We start from the raw sequence: 21404 nt of genomic DNA, 5'->3' as shown, positions 1-21404 counted from the left end.
ACAACACAGGAAAAGAGCAAAGAAAAATAAATAATTACTGCCAAATTTTTCCCTATATATTCTATCAATTCATTTTTTTATATCTAAGAAATGAAAAACTACAGTAGCTACTCAGAAGCAAATGAAAAGCCATTTAAAAATCGATATAAATCTAAATGGAATTTAGGCAAAAATATGGGTTAAAATGTACATTCTATTTAGAAATTGGTGGATAATTAGGAAAATGCTGGGAAATATTATGAGACAAGTTCAATACTATATGTTATTATCACATTGCAATATGGTATTTAAATTTAGGTTTTATATTAAAGAACTCTATGTCCAGCAATTATTGTAAGAAAAACTCATTTTTATTGAACAAATTAAGCCTTCAACAAAAACTGATGCTTGTAATTAAAAAGTTCAAGATACTGGTTTACTAATAAGCCCATAATACACGTTCATTTTTTTTAAAGTTAGAAAATCTCAGAAATTATATAGTTCCCAACACTCTTTCAGGATGAAAACACTCAGCAAGTGAGGAATAGAAGGGAACTAACTTCCTCAATCTGATAAAGGGCATCAATGAAAGACCCACAGTTAATATCATACTTAATAGTGAAAGACTAAATGGCAACTGAGGGTTGCCAGGGGGAGGGGAGGGTGGTGGGGTTATGGACATTGGAGAAGATATGTGCTATGGTGAGTGCTGTGAGGTGTGTAAACCTGGCAATTCACAGACCTGTACCCCTGGGGCTAATAATACATTATATGTTTATAAAAAATTAAAAAACTATAAAAAAAAGAAAAAGAAGAAAGACTAAATGGCTTCACCTTAAGATCCAGGAAAAAGAGAAGGATGTTCATTCTATTTCTACTAAACACTGTATTAGATTGTCTACCAGAGCAACTACACAAGAAAATTAGATAGAAAACATGCAGATTGGAAAGAAAGAAGCAGGGGCTCCTAGGTGGTTCAGTCAGTTAAGCAGCCAACTCTTGACTTTGGCTCGGATCCTGGGATCAAGCCCTGCCTCTGGCTCTGTGCTCAGCTGCAAGCCTGCCTGAGGATTCTCTTTCCCACTCCTTCTCCCTCTGCCTCTCTCCCCGCCTCAAATAAATAAATCTTAAAAAAAAAAAAAAAAAAAAGAAGTAATACCATCTCTATCTGAGGTTAACATGATCTTAAATATATAAAATCCTAAAGAATCCACACCAAAAAAACCCACAAAACCTATTAGGGCTAACAAACAAGTTTATTTGCAAGATTAAAGAATACAAGATCAAAAATCAATTTTATTTCTACACATTTACAATGTACAACCTGGAAAACTAAAAAGCAATTACATTTACTACTGCATTAAAAACAATAGGAAGAAATTTAGCAAAAGGAGTGTACAACTCATACACTGAAAACATTATGAAAAAATATTTTAAAAGACCTAATAAAAAGGGAGAGGAGTCAAGATGGTGGAGGAGTAGGAGGCTGAGATGACATCAGGTAGCAGGAGATCAGCTAGATAGGTATCAAACCATTCCAAACACCTACAAATCCAACAGGAGATGGAAGAGAAGAAGAACAGCAACTCTAGAAGCAGAAAATCAACCACTTTCTGAAAAGCAGGGCCTAAGGAGAAGAGAATCCAAAGCGACGGGAAGATAAGACTGTGGGGAGAGGGCTGGCTCCCAGCAGGCGGCAGAGCAACGGAACACAAAATCAGAACTTTTAGAAGTCTGCTCCACTGAGGGACATCACTCCAGAGGCTAAGCAGGGGTGGAGCCCTCATGGGGACAGTGTGGTCTCAGGTCCCGAAGGGTCACAGAAGGATGGGGGTGTCTGAGTATAGCAGAGCTTGCAGGTATTAGAGTGGGGAAGCCGGCTACAGAAACAGAGCAGAGGAGTGAGCTCTTAGTTTGGGGTTACCTTAAATTGTGATCCGTGGCACAGTCCAGCCACTGTTCTTTGAGCAGGGACCCCACAAGTGGCAGATCTGGGGAGACCCCCCTGGAAGAGCTGCAGGGATCTACTGGTTTTTTTTTTTTTTTTTTTTGCTCTTGGAGATTTTGTTCCCTGAACGCTTTCTGTACCGCTTTGGAGGACTAGAATGAAAATGGCAGCCTCCCAGTCTCCAGCCCAGAGGATGCAAGAGCTCGGGGCCCCACTCCTCAGTGTGCCCTCAGATAAAAGCAGTCAATCCCTCCTGTCTCCTTGGTCTCTGGCTGCACTCTTGAGCTCACCTGGCCTGTGACTGAACTTTTCTATTTTTGATGCACAGCCCTGTTTGGAGTCTCCAAACCTACCACTCAGCAGATTCCTGAAGCCCTGCCCCACCCAGAGAAAAGTGAATCTCCCCATATCTGCCACTTGTGGGGTCCCTGCTCAAAAAGTAGTGGCCCGACTGTGCTCTGGATCACAGTTTAAGGTAACCCCAAGCTGAGAGCCTACTCCCTCCCTGTGACAGGTAGGATGGACAGAGGGAGACGGGGAGACAGAGAATCTCAAGCAGACTCACAGAGCTCAATGCAGGGCTTGATACCATGACCCTGAGATCATGACCTGAACCAAAATCAAGAGTCGGACACCTAACCAACTGAGCCACCCAGGTGCCCTATGACGTTCTTCATTTTAATGGGAAATTTACCACTCATATGTCTATAGTTTGTCCTGTTTTGCATCTTGCTTCAAATTTTTATCCATTCCTAAAGTAAACACGTTTTATTATAATGTCTATCTTCTTCTATTGTCCTCCGAACATCTTATGGTTTTGCCTTTTATATTTATGTGTTTAATCCACCTGGAACTGATGTTTGCGAATGTGGGGGTATGTTACATTGGTTCCACATGGTTGACCAGTTGTCCCAGCCCCCTTTGTTGGAGTGTTCATCTTTCCCCTCAAAAGTACAGTGTTATTTCTCTTACAAATCAGATTTCCTCCCATGAACATGCAGCTGTTCAAGGCTCCCTATTCTGCTCTGTTGGTCATTTTATTATCCTAATGTCAAAATTCTACTATCTTAATCACTACATTTAAAAATAAGCATGTTCTCTTGTATAGAAGTTTCTCTGTCTTTGCTTACTTAAGTATGTGTCTATTTGACACCCTTTGATTCTTGATTAAAATTTAAGGATCTGTTTTTAATGTTCTAAAAAACACTTGTAATTTTGATTCATACTATGTTAAAATTATAAACGACTCTACAATATTAAGTCTCCCATCTTTTTTTTAAATTTATTTGACAGACAGAGATCACAAGTAGGCAGAGAGGCAGGCAGAGAGAGAGAGACGAAGGGAAGCAGGCTCCCCGCTGAGCAGGGAGCCCGATGCGGGGCTCGATCCCAGGACCCTGAGACCACGACCTGAGCCGAAGGCAGAGGCTTAACCCGCTGAGCCACCCAGGTGCCCCAAGTCTCCCATTTTTGTAAATATAACTTATCTCTCCATTATTTAGGACTTATTTTATGCCCTTCAGTAAGTTTTGTAATTTTCTTCAGAAAGATCTTTTGTATCTTTCCTTAGATTAGTTCCTAGACATTCTTTATTTTCTGATACAATTGTAAATGTTACTTCTTTTTGTTTTTTTAAAGATTTTGTTTTATTTTTTTGACAGACAGAGATCACAAGTAGGCAGAGAGGCAGACCCAGGGGTGGGGGGAAGCAGACTCCCCACCGAGCAGGAAGCCTGCTGCAGGGCTTGATCCCAGGACCCTGGGATCATGACCTGTGCTGAAGGCAGAGGCTTTAACCCACTGAGCCACCCAGGTGCCCCTAAATGTTACCTTTTTTTTTTTTTTGAGATTTTTTTTTTTATTTTTTATTTTTTCAGCATAACAGTATTCATTATTTTTGCACCACACCCAGTGCTCCTGCAATCCGTGCCCTCTACAATACCCACCACCTGGTGCCCCCAACCTCCCACCCCCTACCCCTTCAAAATGAGGATGTGCACCAGAGACAGAAATGCTCTATCACAGGCCCGGTGAGCTTGGAGCACAGGTGGAGACCAGGGAGATGGGAGTAATTGAGTGCTTTCTTCTGAGGGTGCACTAAGGAGTGGGGCCCCGAGCTCTAGACTCCTCTGGGCCGGAGATTGGGAGGACGCCATTTTCATTCCCATTCTCCAGAGCGCTACAGAAACCGTTCAGGGAACAAAAGCTCCCGAGCAAACCAGAGTAGATTACTCAGCCCAGCCCCTGGCAAGGGCAGTGCAATTCTGCTTCGGGCAAAGACACTTGAGATTCACTATAATATGCCCCTCCCCCAGAAGATCAGCAAGAACATCCAGCCAAGATCAAGCTCACTGATCAAGGAGAACAGCGGAATTCCAGAGGAGGGGAAAGCAAAGCATGGAATTTATGGTTTTCTCCCCATGATTCTTTAGTCTTGCAAAGTTAATTAAATTTTTAAAAATTTTTTTCTTATTCTAATTTTTTTAACTTTTACTCTTTTCTCTTTTAACGTTTTTTATCTAGTTTATCTTAACAACACCTTTCTTAAAAAAAATCTTTTTGAACCTTTATTATTATAGTCATATTTTAATCCTTCATTGTATCTAACTTTATCTTTTGTATACACGTAAGGTTTTTTCTTCTAAAAAAATTTTGGGATACAAATTCTTCTAATAGATCAAAATACACCCTAAATCTAGCACAGGGTTTGCTCTATCTCTAGCCTGAGCAAATTCTCTCCACTTTCTTTTTCTTTCTTTTCCCAACCAACTTATCAACTCCTTTTTTAGATTTTTTTTTTAATTTTCATCTTTACCATCAGATTCCATCCCTTAATCGTGTTTACCCTTATTTTTGTATATATATATGTTTTTCTTTCTTTAAAATTTTGGGAGGTAGTTTCTTCTAGGAGACCAAAATACTCCCAAAATCAAGTGGGTGGCTCTGTTCTACTCACCAGTCTAACATATCTATTTTCTCTTTTCTTTCTCTTTTGTTTAAATTTCTTTTTTTAACTTCTTTTTACCCCCTTTCCTCTCCCCATGATTTGGGGTCTCTTCTGATTTGGTTAACGCACATTTTTCGGGGTCTTGGCTACCCTTTTAGTATTTTATTCTCTCGTTCATATATTCTTATCTGGATAAAATGACAAGGCAGAAAAACTCACCACAAAAAAAAAAAACCAAAAAAAAAAAAAAAAAAAAAAGAGAGGCAGTAACAAAGGCTAGGGACCTAATCAATACGGACATTGTAACATGTCAGATCTAGAGTTCAGAATGATGATTCTCAAGGTGCTAGCTGAGCTCAAAAAAGGCATAGAAGATATTAGAGAAACTCTGTCTGGGGAAATAAAAGCCCTTTCTGGAAAAATAAAAGAACTAAAATCTAACCAAGCTGAAATCAAAAAAGCCATTAATGAGGTACAATCAAGATAAATGAGGCAGAAGAGAGAATTAGTGATATAGAAGACCAAATGACAGAGAATAAAGAAGCTGAGCAAAAGAGAGACAAATAACTACTGGACCACAAGGGGAGAATTTGAGAGAGAAGTGATACCATAAGACGAAACAATATTAGAATAATTGGGATTCCAGAAGAAGAAGAAAGAGAGAGAGGGTATATTGGAGCAAATTATTGTAGAGAATTTCCCTAATATGGCAAAGGGAACAAGCATCAAAATCCAGGAGGCACAGAAAACCCCCCTCAAAATCAGTAAGAATAGGTTCACACCACATCATCTAATAGTAAAACTTACAAGTCTTAGTGACAAAGAGAAAACCCTGAAAGCAGCTCGGGACAAGAAGTCTGTAACGTACAATGGTAAAAATATCAGATTGGCAGCAGACTTATCCACAGAGACCTGGCAGGCCAGAAAGAACTGGCATGATATATTCAGAGCACTAAATGAGAAAAACATGCAGCCAAGAATACTATATCCAGCTAGATTATCACTGAAAATAGAAGGAGAGATAAAAAGCTTTCAGGACAAACAAAAACTAAAAGAGTTTATAAACACCAAAGCAGTTTTACAAGAAATATTGAAAGGGGCCCTCTAAGCAAAGAGAGAGCCTACAGATACATAGACCCGAAAGGAACAGAGAAAATATACAGTAAGAGTCACCTTACAGGTAATAAAATCACACTAAATTCATATCTTTCTATAGTTACTCCGAATATAAATGGGCTAAATGCCCCAGTCAAAAGACACAGCATATAAGATCAGATTTTAAAAAAACAAAAGGAGGGCACCTGGGTGGCTAAGTGGGTTAAGCCTCTGCCTTCGGCTCAGGTCATGATCTCAGGGTCCTGGGATCGAGTCCCGCATCAGCCTCTCTGCTTGGCAGGGAGCCTGCTTTCTCCTCTCTCTCTCTGCCTGCCTGTCTACCTACTTGTGATCTCTCTCTCTCTGTCAAATAAATAAATAAAATCTTTAAAAAAAAAAAAAGGAAAATATATAGCAATACAAGCCTTTCTCAAGAAACAAGAAAGGTCTCAAATACACAACCTAACCCTACCCCTAAAGGAGCTAGAGAAAGAACAGCAAAGAAAGCCTAAGCCCAGCAGGAGAAGAGAAATAATAAAGATCTGAGCAGAAATCAATGAAATAGAAACCAAAAAAACAACAGAACAAATCAACGAAACTAGGAGCTGGTTCTTTGAAAGAATTAATAAGATTGATAAACCCCTAGCCAGACTTATCAAAAAGAAAAGAGAAAAGGACCCAAATAAATAAAATCATGAATGAAAGAGGGGAGATCACAACCAACACCAAAGAAATACAAACCATTTAAGAACATATTATGAGCAACTATTCGCCAGCAAATATGACAATCTGGAAGAAATGGATGCATTCCTAGAGACAGAAACTACCACAACTGAACCAGGATGAAATTGAAAACCAGAACCATAACCAGTAAGGAGACTGAAGTAGTCATCAAAAATCTCCCAAGCGCCCAGGGTTAGACGGCTTCCAAGGAGAATCCTATCAAATATTTAAATAAGAATTAATAACTGTTCTTCTGAAACTGTTCCAAGAAATAGAAATGGGAGGTAAATTTCCAAACTCATTTTATGAGGCCAGCATTACCTTGATCCCAAAACCAGAAAAGACCCCTTCAAAAAAAAAAGAGATTTACAGACCAATATCCTTGATGAACACAGGTGCAAAATTTGTCACCAAAATACTAGCCAATAGGATCCAACAGTACATTAAAAGGATTATTCACCACGACCAAGTGGGATTTATTCCTGGGCTGCAAGGTTGGTTCAACATCCGCAAATCAATGTGATACAATACATTAATAAAAGAAAGAACAAGAACCATATGATACTCCAACAGATGCTGAAAAAGCATTTGACAAAGTACACCATCCCTTCCTGATCAAACTCTTCAAAGTGTAGAGATAGAGGGCACATAACTCAATATCATCAAAGCCATCTATGAAAAACCCACCACAAATATCATTCTCAATGGAGAAAAACTGAAAGCTTTTCTGCTAAGGTCAGGAACATGGCAGGGATGTCCATCATCATCACTGCTATTCAACATAGTATTAGAAGTCCTAGCTTCAGCAATCAGACAACAAAATGAAATTAAAGGCATCCAAATTGGCAAAGAAGAAGTCAAACTATCACTCTTTTCAGATGATATGATACTATATGTGGAAAACCCAAGAGACTCCACTCCAAATCTGTTAGAACTTGTACAGGAATTCAGTAAAGTGTCAGGATATAAAATCAATGCACAGAAATCAGTTGCATTTCTATACACCAACAGCAAGACAGAAGAAAGAGAAATTAAGCAGTTAATGCCATTTACAATTGCACGCAAAACCATAAGATACCTAGGAATAAACCTAACCAAAGAGGGAAAGAATCTGTACTCAGAAAACTATAAAGTACTCATGAAAGAAACTGAGGAAGACACAAAGAAATGGGAAAATGTTCCATGCTCATGGATTGGAAGAACAACTATTATGAAAATGGCTATGCTACCTAAAGCAATCTACACATTTAATGCAATCCCTATCAAAATCCCATCCTTTTTTTTTTTCAAAGAAATGGAACAAATAATCCTAAAATTTATATGGAACCAGAAAAGACCTTGAGTAGCCAGAGGAATGTTGAAAAAGAAAGCGAAAGTTGTTGGCACCACAATTCCAGACTTCAAGCTCTATTACAAAGCTGCCATCATCAAGACAGTACAGTACTGGCACAAAAACAGACACATAGATCAGTGGAACAGAATAGAGAGCCCAGAACCGGACCCACAACTCTATGTTCAACTAATCTTTGACAAACCAGGAAAGAATGTCCAATGGAAAAAAGACAACCTCTTCAACAAACGGTGTTGGGAAAATTGGACAGCCACATACAGAAGAATGAAACTGGACCATTTCCTTACACCACACACAAAAATAGACTCGAAATGGATGAAAGACCTCAATGTGAGAAAGGAATCCATCAAAATCTTTGAGGAGAACACAGGCGGCATCTGACCTCAGCCACAGCAAATTCTTCCTAGAAACATCGCCAAAGGCAAGGGAAGCAAGGGCAAAAATGAACTATTGGGACTTCATCAAGATCTAAAGCTTTTGCACAGCACAGGAAACAGTCAACAAAACCAAAAGACAACTGACAGAATGGGAGAAGATATTCGCAAATGATGTATCAGATAAAGGGCTATAAAGGGCTATAATCTATAAAGAACTTATCAAACTCAACACCCAAAGAACAAACAATCCAATCAAGAAATGGGAAGAGGACATGAACAGACATTTCTGCAAAGAAGACATCCAGATGGCCAACAGACACATGAAAAAGTGCTCCAGATCTCTTGGCATCAAGGAAATTCAAATCAAAACCACAGTGAGATACCACCTCACACCAGTAAGACTGACTAAAATTAACAAGTCAGGAAACGACAGATGTTGGTGAGGATGCAGAGAAAGGGGAACCCTCCTACACTGTTGGTGGGAATACAAGCTGGTGCAGCCACTCTGGAAAACAGCATGGAGGTTCCTCAAAAAGTTGAAAATAGAGCTACCCTATGACCCAGCAATCACACTACTGGGTATTTTACCCTAAAGATACAAGGGTAGTGATTCGAAGGGGCACATGCACCTGAATGTTTATAGCAGCAATGTCTACAATAGCCAAACTATGGAAAGAACCTAGATGTCCATCAGCAGATGAATGGATAAAGAAGATGTGGCATATATATACAATGGAATACTATGCAGCCATCAAAAGAAATGAGATCTTGCCATTTGTGACCTGGACGGAACTAGAAGGTATTATGCTGAGCAAAATAAGTCAATCAGAGAAAGGCAATTATCATATGACCTCCCTGATATGAGGAAGTTAAGAGGCAAAGTAAGGTTTTGGGGTGTAGGGAAGGAAAAAATGAAACAAGATGGGATCAGGAGGGAGACAAACCATAAGAGACTCTTAATCTCACAAAACAAACCGAGGGTTGCTGGGAGGCAGGTATAGGGAGAGGGTGGTTGGCTTATGGACATTGGGGAAGGTATGTGCTATGGTGAGTGCTATTAAGTGTGTAAACCTGGTGATTCACTAACCTGTACTCCTGGGGCTAACATTATATGTTAATTAAAAATTAAATATTCAAAAAAAAAGACCTAATAAATAGAAAGACATCTGTGTTGACAGATTGATAGCCTTAACAGTGTTAGGGTGATAATACTCCCAAACTTCCTTACAGATTCAATGCAATCTCTAAGAAAATATGAGCAGGCCTTGTTTGCAGAAATTATGACATTAAGCCTAAAATTTATATGGAGATCCAAGTGACCCAGAATGGCCAAAACAATCCTTAGGAAGAATAAATTCAGAGGATTCACACTTCTCAATTTCAAAACTAAGTATGAAGATAAAAGAATTAAGACAGTATGGTATGAGTAGAATGGTGAGCAAATAGATGAAGGGAAGAAAAGTGAGGGAGAAAAAAAAATCCCCTCACATTTACAGCTGATTTTCAGCAAGGGTGCCAAGACAATTCAATGAGGGAAAGAATAGTCCTTTCAACACATAATACTAGGATGACAAGATATCGGTAGAACCTGAATATGAATGTAATGAATATGCATGTAAAATAATGAATGTAATGAATATGTATGTTAAAATACATATCCACAGAATGTAAAAGAATGAAGTTGAATTGAATCCTTCCTCATACCATACTCAAAAATTAACTCAAAATAGATCATAGAGCTAAATATTAGAACTAAAACTTTAAAACTCATAGAAGAAAACAGAGGTAATCTTTTTAACCTTAGATTTAGCAATAGTTTCTTAGATATGACAGCAAAAGCATAGACAACAAAAGAGAAAGTAGGTAAACTGGACTTCATCAAAATTTTAGAAATCAGTGCTTCTAAAACATGACCAAGGAAGTGAAAGACAATCCACAGAATGGGAAAAAACATCTGCGAATCAGAAATCTAGTAAGGGTCTAGGATATATATGAGGAATTCTTACAACTCAACATTAAAAAGACAAATGGAAAAAATTAAAAATGGGCAAGTAATCTGAAGAGACATTTTTCCAAAGAAGATCTACAAAGAGGCTTATGAAAAGATGCTCAACATCATCAGTCATCAGGGAAATGTAAGTCAAAATCACAATGAGATGCTCCTTCACCCCCACTAGAATGGCTCTAATAAAAAAGACAAGAGTTGATGATGGTATATGAAATGAGAATTTTCATATACCTCTCGTAGGAATGTAAAATGATGAAACCACCATGGAAAACAGTCTGTTAGTTCCCCAAAGGCTAAACACAGAATTATGATTACCTAGTCCATTTCTACATCACATACCCAAAAGAAATGAAATACATATCCACATTAAAAAAAAGTGCAATAGATGATATGATACTATATGTGGAAAACCCAAAAGACTCCACTCCAAAACTGCTAGAACTTGTACAGGAATTCAGTAAAGTGTCAGGATATAAAATCAATGCACAGAAATCAGTTGCATTTCTCTACACCAACAACAAGACAGAAGAAAGAGAAATTAAGGAGTCCATCCCATTTACAATTGCACCCAAAACTATAAGATACCTAGGAATAAACCTAACCAAAGAGACTAAGAATCTATACTCAGAAAACTATAAAGTACTCATGAAAGAAATTGAGGAAGACACAAAGAAATGGAAAAATGTTCCATGCTCCTGGATTGGAAGAATAAATACTGTGAAAATATCTATGCTACCTAAGGCAATCTACACATTTAATGCAATTCTTATCAAAGTACCATCCATTTTTTTCAAAGAAATGGAACAAATAATCCTAAAATTTATATGGAACCAGAAAAGACCTCGAATAGCCAAAGGAATATTGAAAAAGAAAGCCAAAGTTGGTGGCATCACAATTCCGGACTTCAAGCTCTATTACAAAGCTGTCATCATCAAGACAGCATGGTACTGGCACAAAAACAGACACATAGATCAATGGAACAGAATAGAGAGCCCAGAAATAGACCCTCAACTCTATGGTCAACTCATCTTCGACAAAGCAGGAAAGAATGTCCAATGGAAAAAAGACAGCCTCTTCAATAAATGGTGTTGGGAAATTTGGACAGCCACATGCAGAAAAATGAAATTGGAACATTTCCTTACACCACACACGAAAATAGACTCAAAATGGATGAAGGATCTCAATGTGAGAAAGGAATCCATCAAAATCCTTGAGGAGAACACAGGCAGCAACCTCTTCGACGTCAGCCGCAGCAACATCTTCCTAGGAACATCACCAAAGGCAAGGGAAGCAAGGGCAAAAATGAACTATTGGGATTTTATCAAGATCAAAAGCTTTTGCACAGCAAAGGAAACAGTGAACAAAACTAAAAGACAACTGACAGAATGGGAGAAGATATTTGCAAATGACATATCAGATAAAGGGCTAGTGTCCAAAATCTATAAAGAACTTAGCAAACTCAACACCCAAAGAACAAATAATCCAATCAAGAAATGGGCAGAGGACATGAACAGACATTTCTGCAAAGAAGACATCCAGATGGCCAACAGACACATGAAAAAGTGCTCCATATCACTCGGCATCAGGGAAATACAAATCAAAACCACCATGAGATATCACCTCACACCAGTCAGAATGGCTAAAATTAACAAGTCAGGAAATGACAGATGCTGGCGAGGATGCGGAGAAAGGGGAACCCTCCTACACTGTTGGTGGGAATGCAAGCTGGTGCAACCACTCTGGAAAACAGCATGGAGGTTCCTCAAAATGTTGAAAATAGAACTACCCTATGACCCTGCAATTGCACTGCTGGGTATTTACCCTAAAGATACAAACGTAGTGATCCGAAGGGGCACGTGCACCCGAATGTTTATAGCAGCAATGTCTACAATAGCCAAACTATGGAAAGAACCTAGATGTCCATCTACAGACGAATGGATAAAGAAGATGTGGTATATATACACAATGGAATACTATGCAGCCATCAAAAGAAATGAAATCTTGCCATTTGCGACGACGTGGATGGAACTAGAGGGTATCATGCTTAGCGAAATAAGTCAATCGGAGAAAGACAACTATCATATGATCTCCCTGATATGAGGGAGAGGAGATGCAACATGGGGGGTAGAGGGGGTAGGAGAAGAGTAAATGAAACAAGATGGGATTGGGAGGGAGACAAACCATAAGTGACTCTTAATCTCACAAAACAAACTGAGGGTTGATGGGGGGAGGGGGTTGGGAGAGGGGGGGTGGGGTTATGGATATTGGGGAGGGTATGTGCTATGGTGAGTGCTGTTAAGTGTGTAAACCTGGCGATTTGCAGACCTGTACCCCTGGGGATAAAAATATATGTTTATAAAAAATTAAAAAAATTATAAAAAAAAAAAGTGCAATAATGCTCATGGCTCATTATTCCTACTAACCAAAATATAAAACAACCCAAATATCCATCAAATGATGGATAAACAATATGTGGTATATCCATATGATAGATAATTATTTGGCAATAAAAAAGGAGTAACATACTGATACATACTATACCATGGATGAACCTCAAAAACATTACACAGAATGAAAAAAACATGTCACAAAGCCACATATTTATGATACCAATTACACGAAATCTTAGAACAGGCAAATTTATAAACTAAAACACTAGAGAGTAGAACAGTGGTTGCCCACAGTTGGGGGGACTGAGGGAAAATGTGAGACTGCTAATTGGCATGATGGGTTTTTTTGGAATGCTGAAAATGTTTTAATACTGATTATGGTGACAGCCGCACAATTCTGTGACTACACAAAAACAAAACATTGAAATGTACACTTAAATGGATGAATTTTATGGTATGTAACATATAGCTCAATAAGCTGTTACAAAAAATACATACAGCTCAAAATGTGAGGACTGGAAGAGAAGGACACATATGACAGAAACTGCCTCAGATATCTGCAGTACTTAAAATACAGCCACAGATCACCTCCACTGTAGAGACTACTGAAACAAAAGGAAATGACCCCTCTAACAACTTGACTCTAAGATATAAAATTTATATAATACATAATGTTTTCCTTTTAAGAATTCCATGGGTAAATTTTTAACCAAAAATACCTATAGAATTCCTCTACACTTAAATAATAATCTTATTTTAAATCCAACCATCTACTTTTGAATAGCGAACAGTATCTAATAATGGTAAGAATAACAATAATCAGAATTAGCCTCATGATGCAAATAGAATTCATAAGATATGTCACAGTGATAGAAGGATATGCACCATCTCCAATCCTCTCAATAATCATACAATGAAGATGAGGAAATCAGGATTCAGAGACATTAAATGACGTGCCTTATTCAGCAAAGCTAGGATTTGAACTTAAGACTACCTGTCTCCAAAACCTGTGATCTTACGCCACACGATCTTCTATCTTCAAGACGGAATAAAGCTTCCAACGAGGCAGTAATAATACAAGAGACTAAGCACAAGTATGTCCTACTATAAAATTTTGTAATGTTAAAGCTTAAAGGAACCTCAGAGAACATCTACGCCAAGTACCTAATTTTACAAATGAGACAATGCTGTCTGCAGTCTCTGATCAGCTAGAGCTATTTCCACTACTCTCTGGTGTCCAATATACTATTAGACTATCTGCAAATCTTTCTTGATAGCCCGGCATAAGTCAAATGAGGAATCAAAGAAGAGCTATGTTTCAGAAGCTCATGGATGCACTGAATAAATAACCCAAAATTTACCTTTTTAGAGACTGTAATATTATTAAAAAATATATGTTCCTGTTACTTGCGAAGTATGCAGAATTCTGGTCGTACAGAATTTAGAATACTGATTTACAGCTACTTTGAATTCTTACCTTTGTGGCCACAAGAAACATGGTATAAAGGAACATAAGGTTATGCCTTGATACCGCCAGATGCTTCGTGTGCTGGAAAGTGAAGATAACTGACCCCAGTAGGGTTACCTTGGCAGGGCTGAAAATAAAACACATTATAAGTCAGTAAGTAACAAACATGATCCATCTCTATATTTCTCAAAGAATACTCTGGAAAATATTAATTTAATGAGTTATTAATAGACAAAAATGAGTTACATAAGTATACTTATAAAATTTTAGAAGTGCTAAGCTATATAAAGTATAATTTCACTCTAATAAAATACCAGAGATCTTAGAATGTTCATACATATATGATGATTCTCTGATAAGAGTTCATTTCTTTTTTTTTTTTTAAGATTTTATTTATTTATTTGACAGAGATCACAAGTAGACAGAGAGGCAGGCAGAGAGAGAGAGAGAGGGAAGCAGGCTCCCTGCTGAGCAGAGAGCCCGATGCGGGACTCGATCCCAGGACCCTGAGATCATGACCTGAGCTGAAGGCAGCGGCATCGGGCTCTCTGCTTGGCGGGGAGCCTGCTTCTCCCTCTCTCTCTGCCTGCCTCTCTGCCTATTTGTGATCTCTCTCTGTCAAATAAATAAAATCTTAAAAAAAAAAAAGGATGAGATTAAGAGAAAAAGAAATTAGGCTTATCTTAATGTCATTTTGCTATTCTTTGTTTCTAAGTTTGGGTTCTGTACCACAGTGCCTCATCATGGGTTCCTCTTAGCACACTCACATTCCATTTTGGATTGCACTCCCTTAGAGCATAAATTCAGAGGCACTGAATCTGAAAAGCAAGGATTCTGCAGACAATAAAATGATACAGGGAGTTGGAGAAGGACTGAGATTTAGGAAAATGTCCATGAGACTGGTTTGGAAGATCAGGATGCATTTAGAAAATATTCTTATGTTAGTTTCCGATGAAACTAGAAAATGAGCTTATCTGCATCCAAAATACCATAGTAGAATAGGTATATGGTAACAGAGACATTTCCATTCCAAAAGGGAGAAAATGAAAGGAAAGGAGGGAAAAAAGAGATCACTAGTCCTATGCAATTTCAAAATCCAGCAGGGCAAATTCCATTAGGTTTCAAAGTTCCAAGGCCTAGGAATAATCCCCTGTGACATTAGGATCCATACTCTGAGTCCACAGCTCCAACCTCTACACTCGTGGCTCTGGCCTCTGCACCTGTACTCTAACCTGTGAGCCTGGCCTCAGACCTCTAGGTCCATGGCTCCCAGCCAAAATTCATTTTTCCTTTTCTTTGAAGGGTAACACACGTTTGCAGCTGAGTTTTATCAGCCTGTTTCCTGCCTATAAATTTTTGGGAGTCTGACAGCCTCCTTTTATTTCACCTTATTTCTGTCCCTTTCAGTGAAAGCTAGCAGTGTTTCTACTGATAGAAGATTTTCAAAAACCTTGTGAGTCTCCAGCATACGACACGGATCCATGATATCAGTTAAGATGGTCCTTCATGTATCTTTTCTGGATAATCTCAGGTGCATTCCTGGCTTGTGCTGTGATGGCTGAATGGATCCATGAGTCACACACTTAATTTCTTTAACAGCAAAAGTTTTCCAGCCGCACCCTTTAATCTTTACCTTTAGAGTAAGACTTAGAAAGTCTCCACAACAGACTTTACTAAAAATGAATCTCCTAATTTAATCATCTTTTGCAATCTGTATAGGCTGAGTTCTTTCCAAATCGTCATCTTGTTTTCTTTGTTCAGCAGTTATTCCCTCAATTCAACTTTTCCTCTCTCACTCTACTAAAAGCAGCAAGGAGAAACCAGTCCAGACCTTTAACACTGCTTTGAAATCTCCTCAGCTAAATACCCAAGTTCACTGCTCACAAATTATGCTTTCCATGTAATTGTAGCAAACAACTCAACTAAGTTTTCTCCCACTATTAACTATATCACACCTCCTCCAATTTCCAATATCATGCTCCTCATTTTCTTCTGAGCCCTCACCTTTAACATTCATAATTCTACCAACATTGTGTTTATGACAATATATGTATTCTCTAAGACCATATGGGCTTTCTCTACTATGCAAAAGTATTTGGTAATACATAAATGGAAATTTCTATATATACACACATACACAAAATACCATAACAAACCAGTGATCAATCTCATCTGACCAACTGATAATTCTTTCATTCATCTAATATTTATTGAGTATCTACTACGTGGTAGATTTATTCAAGAATACAGTGCAAGTTCCCTGGCTTGTTCAAGGATACAAGCAAAAGAAAGAATAGTAAGAAATGAAGTCAAAGCAAATAGGGTATGGAAGAAAGGCAGATCTTGGGAGGATTTTACAGGCCATCTGGGCAGTCATTCCCAAGGTTTTGAACAAAGGAGAAACAATTTGATTTTGGTTATAAGAGCCCAAGAAATGTTTTACAAAAGACATTTCAAGGCATATGCTCAAAATGAGAAAAATTTCCCTTGAATCTCATTAATGCCTTACTTATAACTTATCAAAGCCTTATTTGTTCTATTTCTAAACTACCTCATTCACACTTTAAGGGGTACTTTCCTTCTAAGTTAAATTTCCTAGAATTTATTGGTCCACAGAAACATATACGTCATCACATAGACTGCTTCTAAACTTCATTTTTAATCTATTCTAATGAGCTTATTTTTAAATGGAGTCTTTCCTTACCTTGTTTACTATGACCACTATTCCCTAAGTATATTCCTTCTTGAGCTGTGGAAATAATAATTACATCTCTCTATTTCATTTTTGGGAGCATCAGGGATACATCTGTGAACTTATTTACGAATGAGTAAGTATCTTTAGATAACATTTAATGATCAGATTCTCTTAAATGGATGCAAAAGGTAGTCTCTGCATCCTACAATTATAGAGTGGTTTACCTTCTCTAATCTTATTTTTATGTGTAATTAAGCTCAACTCTCATTTTTAAAGCAACAATGTCTTATGATAACGAACTGATTTGTTCCCATAAGCTTAACATTTTACTACTATGTGAATTAATGTAGTCATTAATGAAAATGTCAAGAACCTGCAACTGATTCATTTCCATCCAGTGAAGTGTGTTCCTATGTAGTTTTTTCTCCATAAATACACACTGTTCCCACGATTCTATAAAAATCCAAGAGCTCTGGTTTGGTTTTATTTTCTAAGGGGAGGAACCCACAGAGAAAAGAATCGATATTTATTTTAAAAACTACATTTGAGAGAGCAGACTTTTTGAAAGAGTAAGTTTCCTGATTCTCCTCCCATTATCATGACTATTTTTTTAAGCTCCATTGCATCCATATTAAAAATGTGGTAAGATCTAAGGATAAAAAGCTGGTCTCAGTATAGATTACACCAACTCACTAGGACATCTTCAGCCATTCATCAGCTTCTGGTTTCCAACCTCCTTTTACCAACTGTTCAAAATTCGTGATAATGCTACCACCTGCACCTAAAAATAAAACAAGAATATTTAGCCAAATTTTATGGAGGAAGTATTTGAAACAACCCAAGAAAATCCCAATATAATTTTGAGTAGGAAGAAAATAGTTTTCTTGTATACTTGTGGTACTGAAACAATTGTAATTCCTCCCTTCGGTCAGTGTTGCCAACTGTCTATCATATCACAATTAAGGTTAAAATTAAGGTTAAAGAGCCTCAAGAACAGAGATGTTCCTAAAGGTTTATTTCAGGCCTGAAAACTAAAATTTTCTGCTTTATCATTTCATTCCCTGATACTAGTTTTAGATGCAGTACAATACAATAAGAGATTAGGGAAATTTGTTCAATTTCTACATGATACAGAGTAAAGATGAACCCATAATCAATCATATTTACTACTTCTAGTTATTTGGGATGAAAAAAAAAATACAAAAAAGAGCAAATTTTAATATAATCTTTTTACATAATTTCTTAAGTCAACTTATTTTATTTATGGTGGTACTATACCTTAATTAACTATGAATCTCTCTGGTTCTGAGTTACTAATCAAATCAATCAGAAGAATTTTATATTGTAAGGTAGTCAGGCTCAAAATAATGGCTGATGACTAGTACTAGTGAAAGTGCTAGTTATGAATTAACTTTACTAGCCGAGAGAAGACTTCCTTCTTCCAAAAATACTGTTACTAAAGTATGTGACCCTTATTAATTTTGCTAGACAATCCTTCAGTAGCAGTAATATATCAGTAACAGAATATTTACAAACACATAATGTTAACATTACCTCGAGCCCATCCAATAGCTATCATGACTATCCAGCCATTTTTGTAATAGCTATTAGCATGTGTGACTCCACCTACTATTTTCCAAGTTCTGGTCACTTCCTTCATTCCCGCAGCCAAGAGTTGAACAGGTAGGAAAGAATAGCCCTGGGAAACTAGGTCATATGGGCAAAAAAATATAATATACCTGAAATTAAAATTTAAATATTTTATTTAATATATAAAGTATAAATATTTATAATAAAAGTATGTTAATAAATATTTTATAAATAAAATGTTAAATATATTAGGTATAATGTGCATTAATATATAGATAAAAATTATTTAATGAATATTTAACATACACTCAATTTAGTTGAGTAAGTTAGACTTTTTTTTTTTTTTTAAGATTTTTTATTTATTTGTCAGAGAGAGAGGGAGAGAGAGCAAGCACAGGCAGACAGAATGGCAGGCAGAGGCAGAGGGAGAAGCAGGCTCCTGCTGAGCAAGGAGCCCAATGCGGGACTCGATCCCAGGACGCTGGAATCATGACCTGAGCCGAAGGCAGCTGCTTAACCAACTGAGCCACCCAGGCGTCCCTAGACTTTTTTTTTTTTTTAAGATTTTATTTATTTATTTGACAGAGAGAGATCACAAGCAGGCAGAGAGGCAGGCAGAGAGAGAGGAGGAAGCAGGCTCCTGCTGAGCAGAGAGCCCGATGCGGGGCTCGATCCCAGGACCCTGAGATCATGACCTGAGCCCAAGGCAGAGGCTTAACCCACTGAGCCACCCAGGTGCCCCAATAAGTTAGAATTTTAAACCATTAAATCACAAGAGCAATATAAAAAAATAAAAACCCAGCATATTGGCAATAACAATTTGGCAAAGCACAACGAACTGAATTACCCATATAAACCAAGAATTTGACTTCAAGAAAACCATAGATTGGGTAGTCAATTTTTCTAAATCACAAGAGACATATATAATAATCTGCCCAAACGACAGGATCAAAGGGGAATTTCATCTTGATTGGACTTCTGAATATTCTATATATGCAGAAAATATTTACTGAGTTCCTAATTTGTGCCTATACTCTTCTAGAAGGTAAGTGCTGAATCCACTCACTAAATAAAGCAAATGTATAATCACTTCTAGGATAGGGGCTTCTCTAACTGAAGTGTGTTTGTCCTCTGGGAAAAGGAATTAGAGAAGAGCTCTTAGTAGCGAGAAGAGCTGCATTTCAACCCTTTCAAACATCTTTACCTGTGCCCTTTTGTGCAGCACATAAACTAGGGTCTATACACAGAAAGGTGATAACTCTCAAGGAGACAGATTTGTGCTGAGGAAAAATATTTTTACATACAGGTAAAAGAATATGAAAAATGTTCCCTAAATTGTGATACTAGTTTAAAAACAATTCACTCCCCAGGTAAATTATGTTTTGAAACTTAATTTTTTCTCTAAGCACCTGTTCAAACAGTATACCAACTGCATTAACTGGAAAACACACTAGTTTTTTTTTCTCCCATTTCTAAAATACTCTGGCAGACAATTTCATGCGTAAAGCAGAACATAATCTTCTAATGGAGTGATATAGAATACACCACATGAAAGAAGTATTATACGTCTTCTAAAAGAACTGCAACTCATGATTCATAAAGTCAGAATTCCCAAGAGTATTCATAGAATATGAAATTATTTGTTAAAATACTACTTCAAAGATCCAGTGCAAAATGCAATGGTTTGTTTAGGCTTAAGCACCCTTTCCTCATCTCCACTTACCAATTCCTTCCTATTCTTCAAGGTCCCCCCCAAATACTACCTACCATGTATGTCGACATGGGGAGTTTCATTTTAATATTTTCAGTTCAGACTAAATTCTGATGGCTCTGTACAAGTAAAACAATCAGTTCTTCTGCCTCAACAGATCTCTTTACATATTTTTCTCTAGAACATATAAAGAGTGTAAAGTTCATAATAAATTATTTTTTTTTAAGGATTTTATTCATTTCATTTGACAGACAGAGATCACAAGTAGGCAGAGAGGCAGGCAGAGAGAGAGAGGAGGACGCAGGCTCCTTGCCGAGCAGAGAGCCCGATGTGGGGCTCGATCCCAGAACCCTGGGATCATGACCTGAGCCGAAAGCAGAGGCTTTAACCCACTGAGCCACCCAGGCGCCCCCATAATAAATTATAATAGTCCTTAGATGGCAGTAATCATTCATTTTGTTATCCCCCCATCTAAAACTCAGCATGAGGAAAAGTAGCTCTGAATTAAGCAATATTAGCAGTTAATCAGGAGACAAAATATATCAAATCAAAGAATCAGTTGATAATTAAAGAGTCTGAGAGAAAGGAATAAATTATCTGACAGTAATAAAAAGCATTTTGAAAACTCATATCATTTAAAAATTTTACATGTTCATATATTTTTGAGAGCCTCCTATACACCTTTCTCTTTAAATACAGAATAAGGTAGTCGACTAAGTATTGGGGGGGAGGAGTTACACTTAAAGTAAGCAATTTTTTTAAATATTTTTAAATGTAATAAAAATGCTTTGGTATCTACCATAGATCAGATTAAGGAAGGGGAATTAGGTTTCCCTTTAGCAGTAATGAATGCTCAAAAGTAAAATACTCAAAGAAACAACAAAAACTTAACAAATACAGCATAATGACCCCATTTTCATTTCCTACACCAAGACTATCTTTAACATTAGTTAAAAACCTAAACTATTATGAACTTTGACTTTTTAAATTCAACTATGTGCCAATGTGACATACAGTCTAAAATTTTTTATTGCTATTTTTAAATACAAATTTTTTTTTTTTAATTTGACAGAGAGAAATCGCAAGTAGGCAGAGAGGCAGGCAGAGAGAGAGGAGGAAGCA

The 21404-nt window shown here is 37.4% G+C and overlaps 1 protein-coding gene across 1 annotated transcript in view; it reads right to left on the bottom strand.

Annotated features, from left to right (window-relative positions):
* Positions 1–21404, bottom strand: part of TMEM38B (transmembrane protein 38B) — a 62273-nt gene that overhangs the window by 15883 nt on the left and 24986 nt on the right. Inside the window, exons 3-5 of the mRNA XM_047700602.1 lie at positions 18536–18720; positions 17675–17762; positions 14296–14413 (exon numbers count right to left, since the gene is read on the bottom strand). Of these exons, the coding sequence (XP_047556558.1) occupies positions 14296–14413; positions 17675–17762; positions 18536–18720 (391 nt within the window). The remainder of the gene's footprint in view (positions 1–14295; positions 14414–17674; positions 17763–18535; positions 18721–21404) is intronic.

The sequence above is a fragment of the Lutra lutra genome, chromosome 13, assembly GCF_902655055.1.
Source record: "Lutra lutra chromosome 13, mLutLut1.2, whole genome shotgun sequence".
In the NCBI taxonomy this organism is placed as follows: Eukaryota; Metazoa; Chordata; class Mammalia; order Carnivora; family Mustelidae; genus Lutra; species Lutra lutra.
This window is presented reverse-complemented; position numbering and strand designations above follow the sequence as displayed.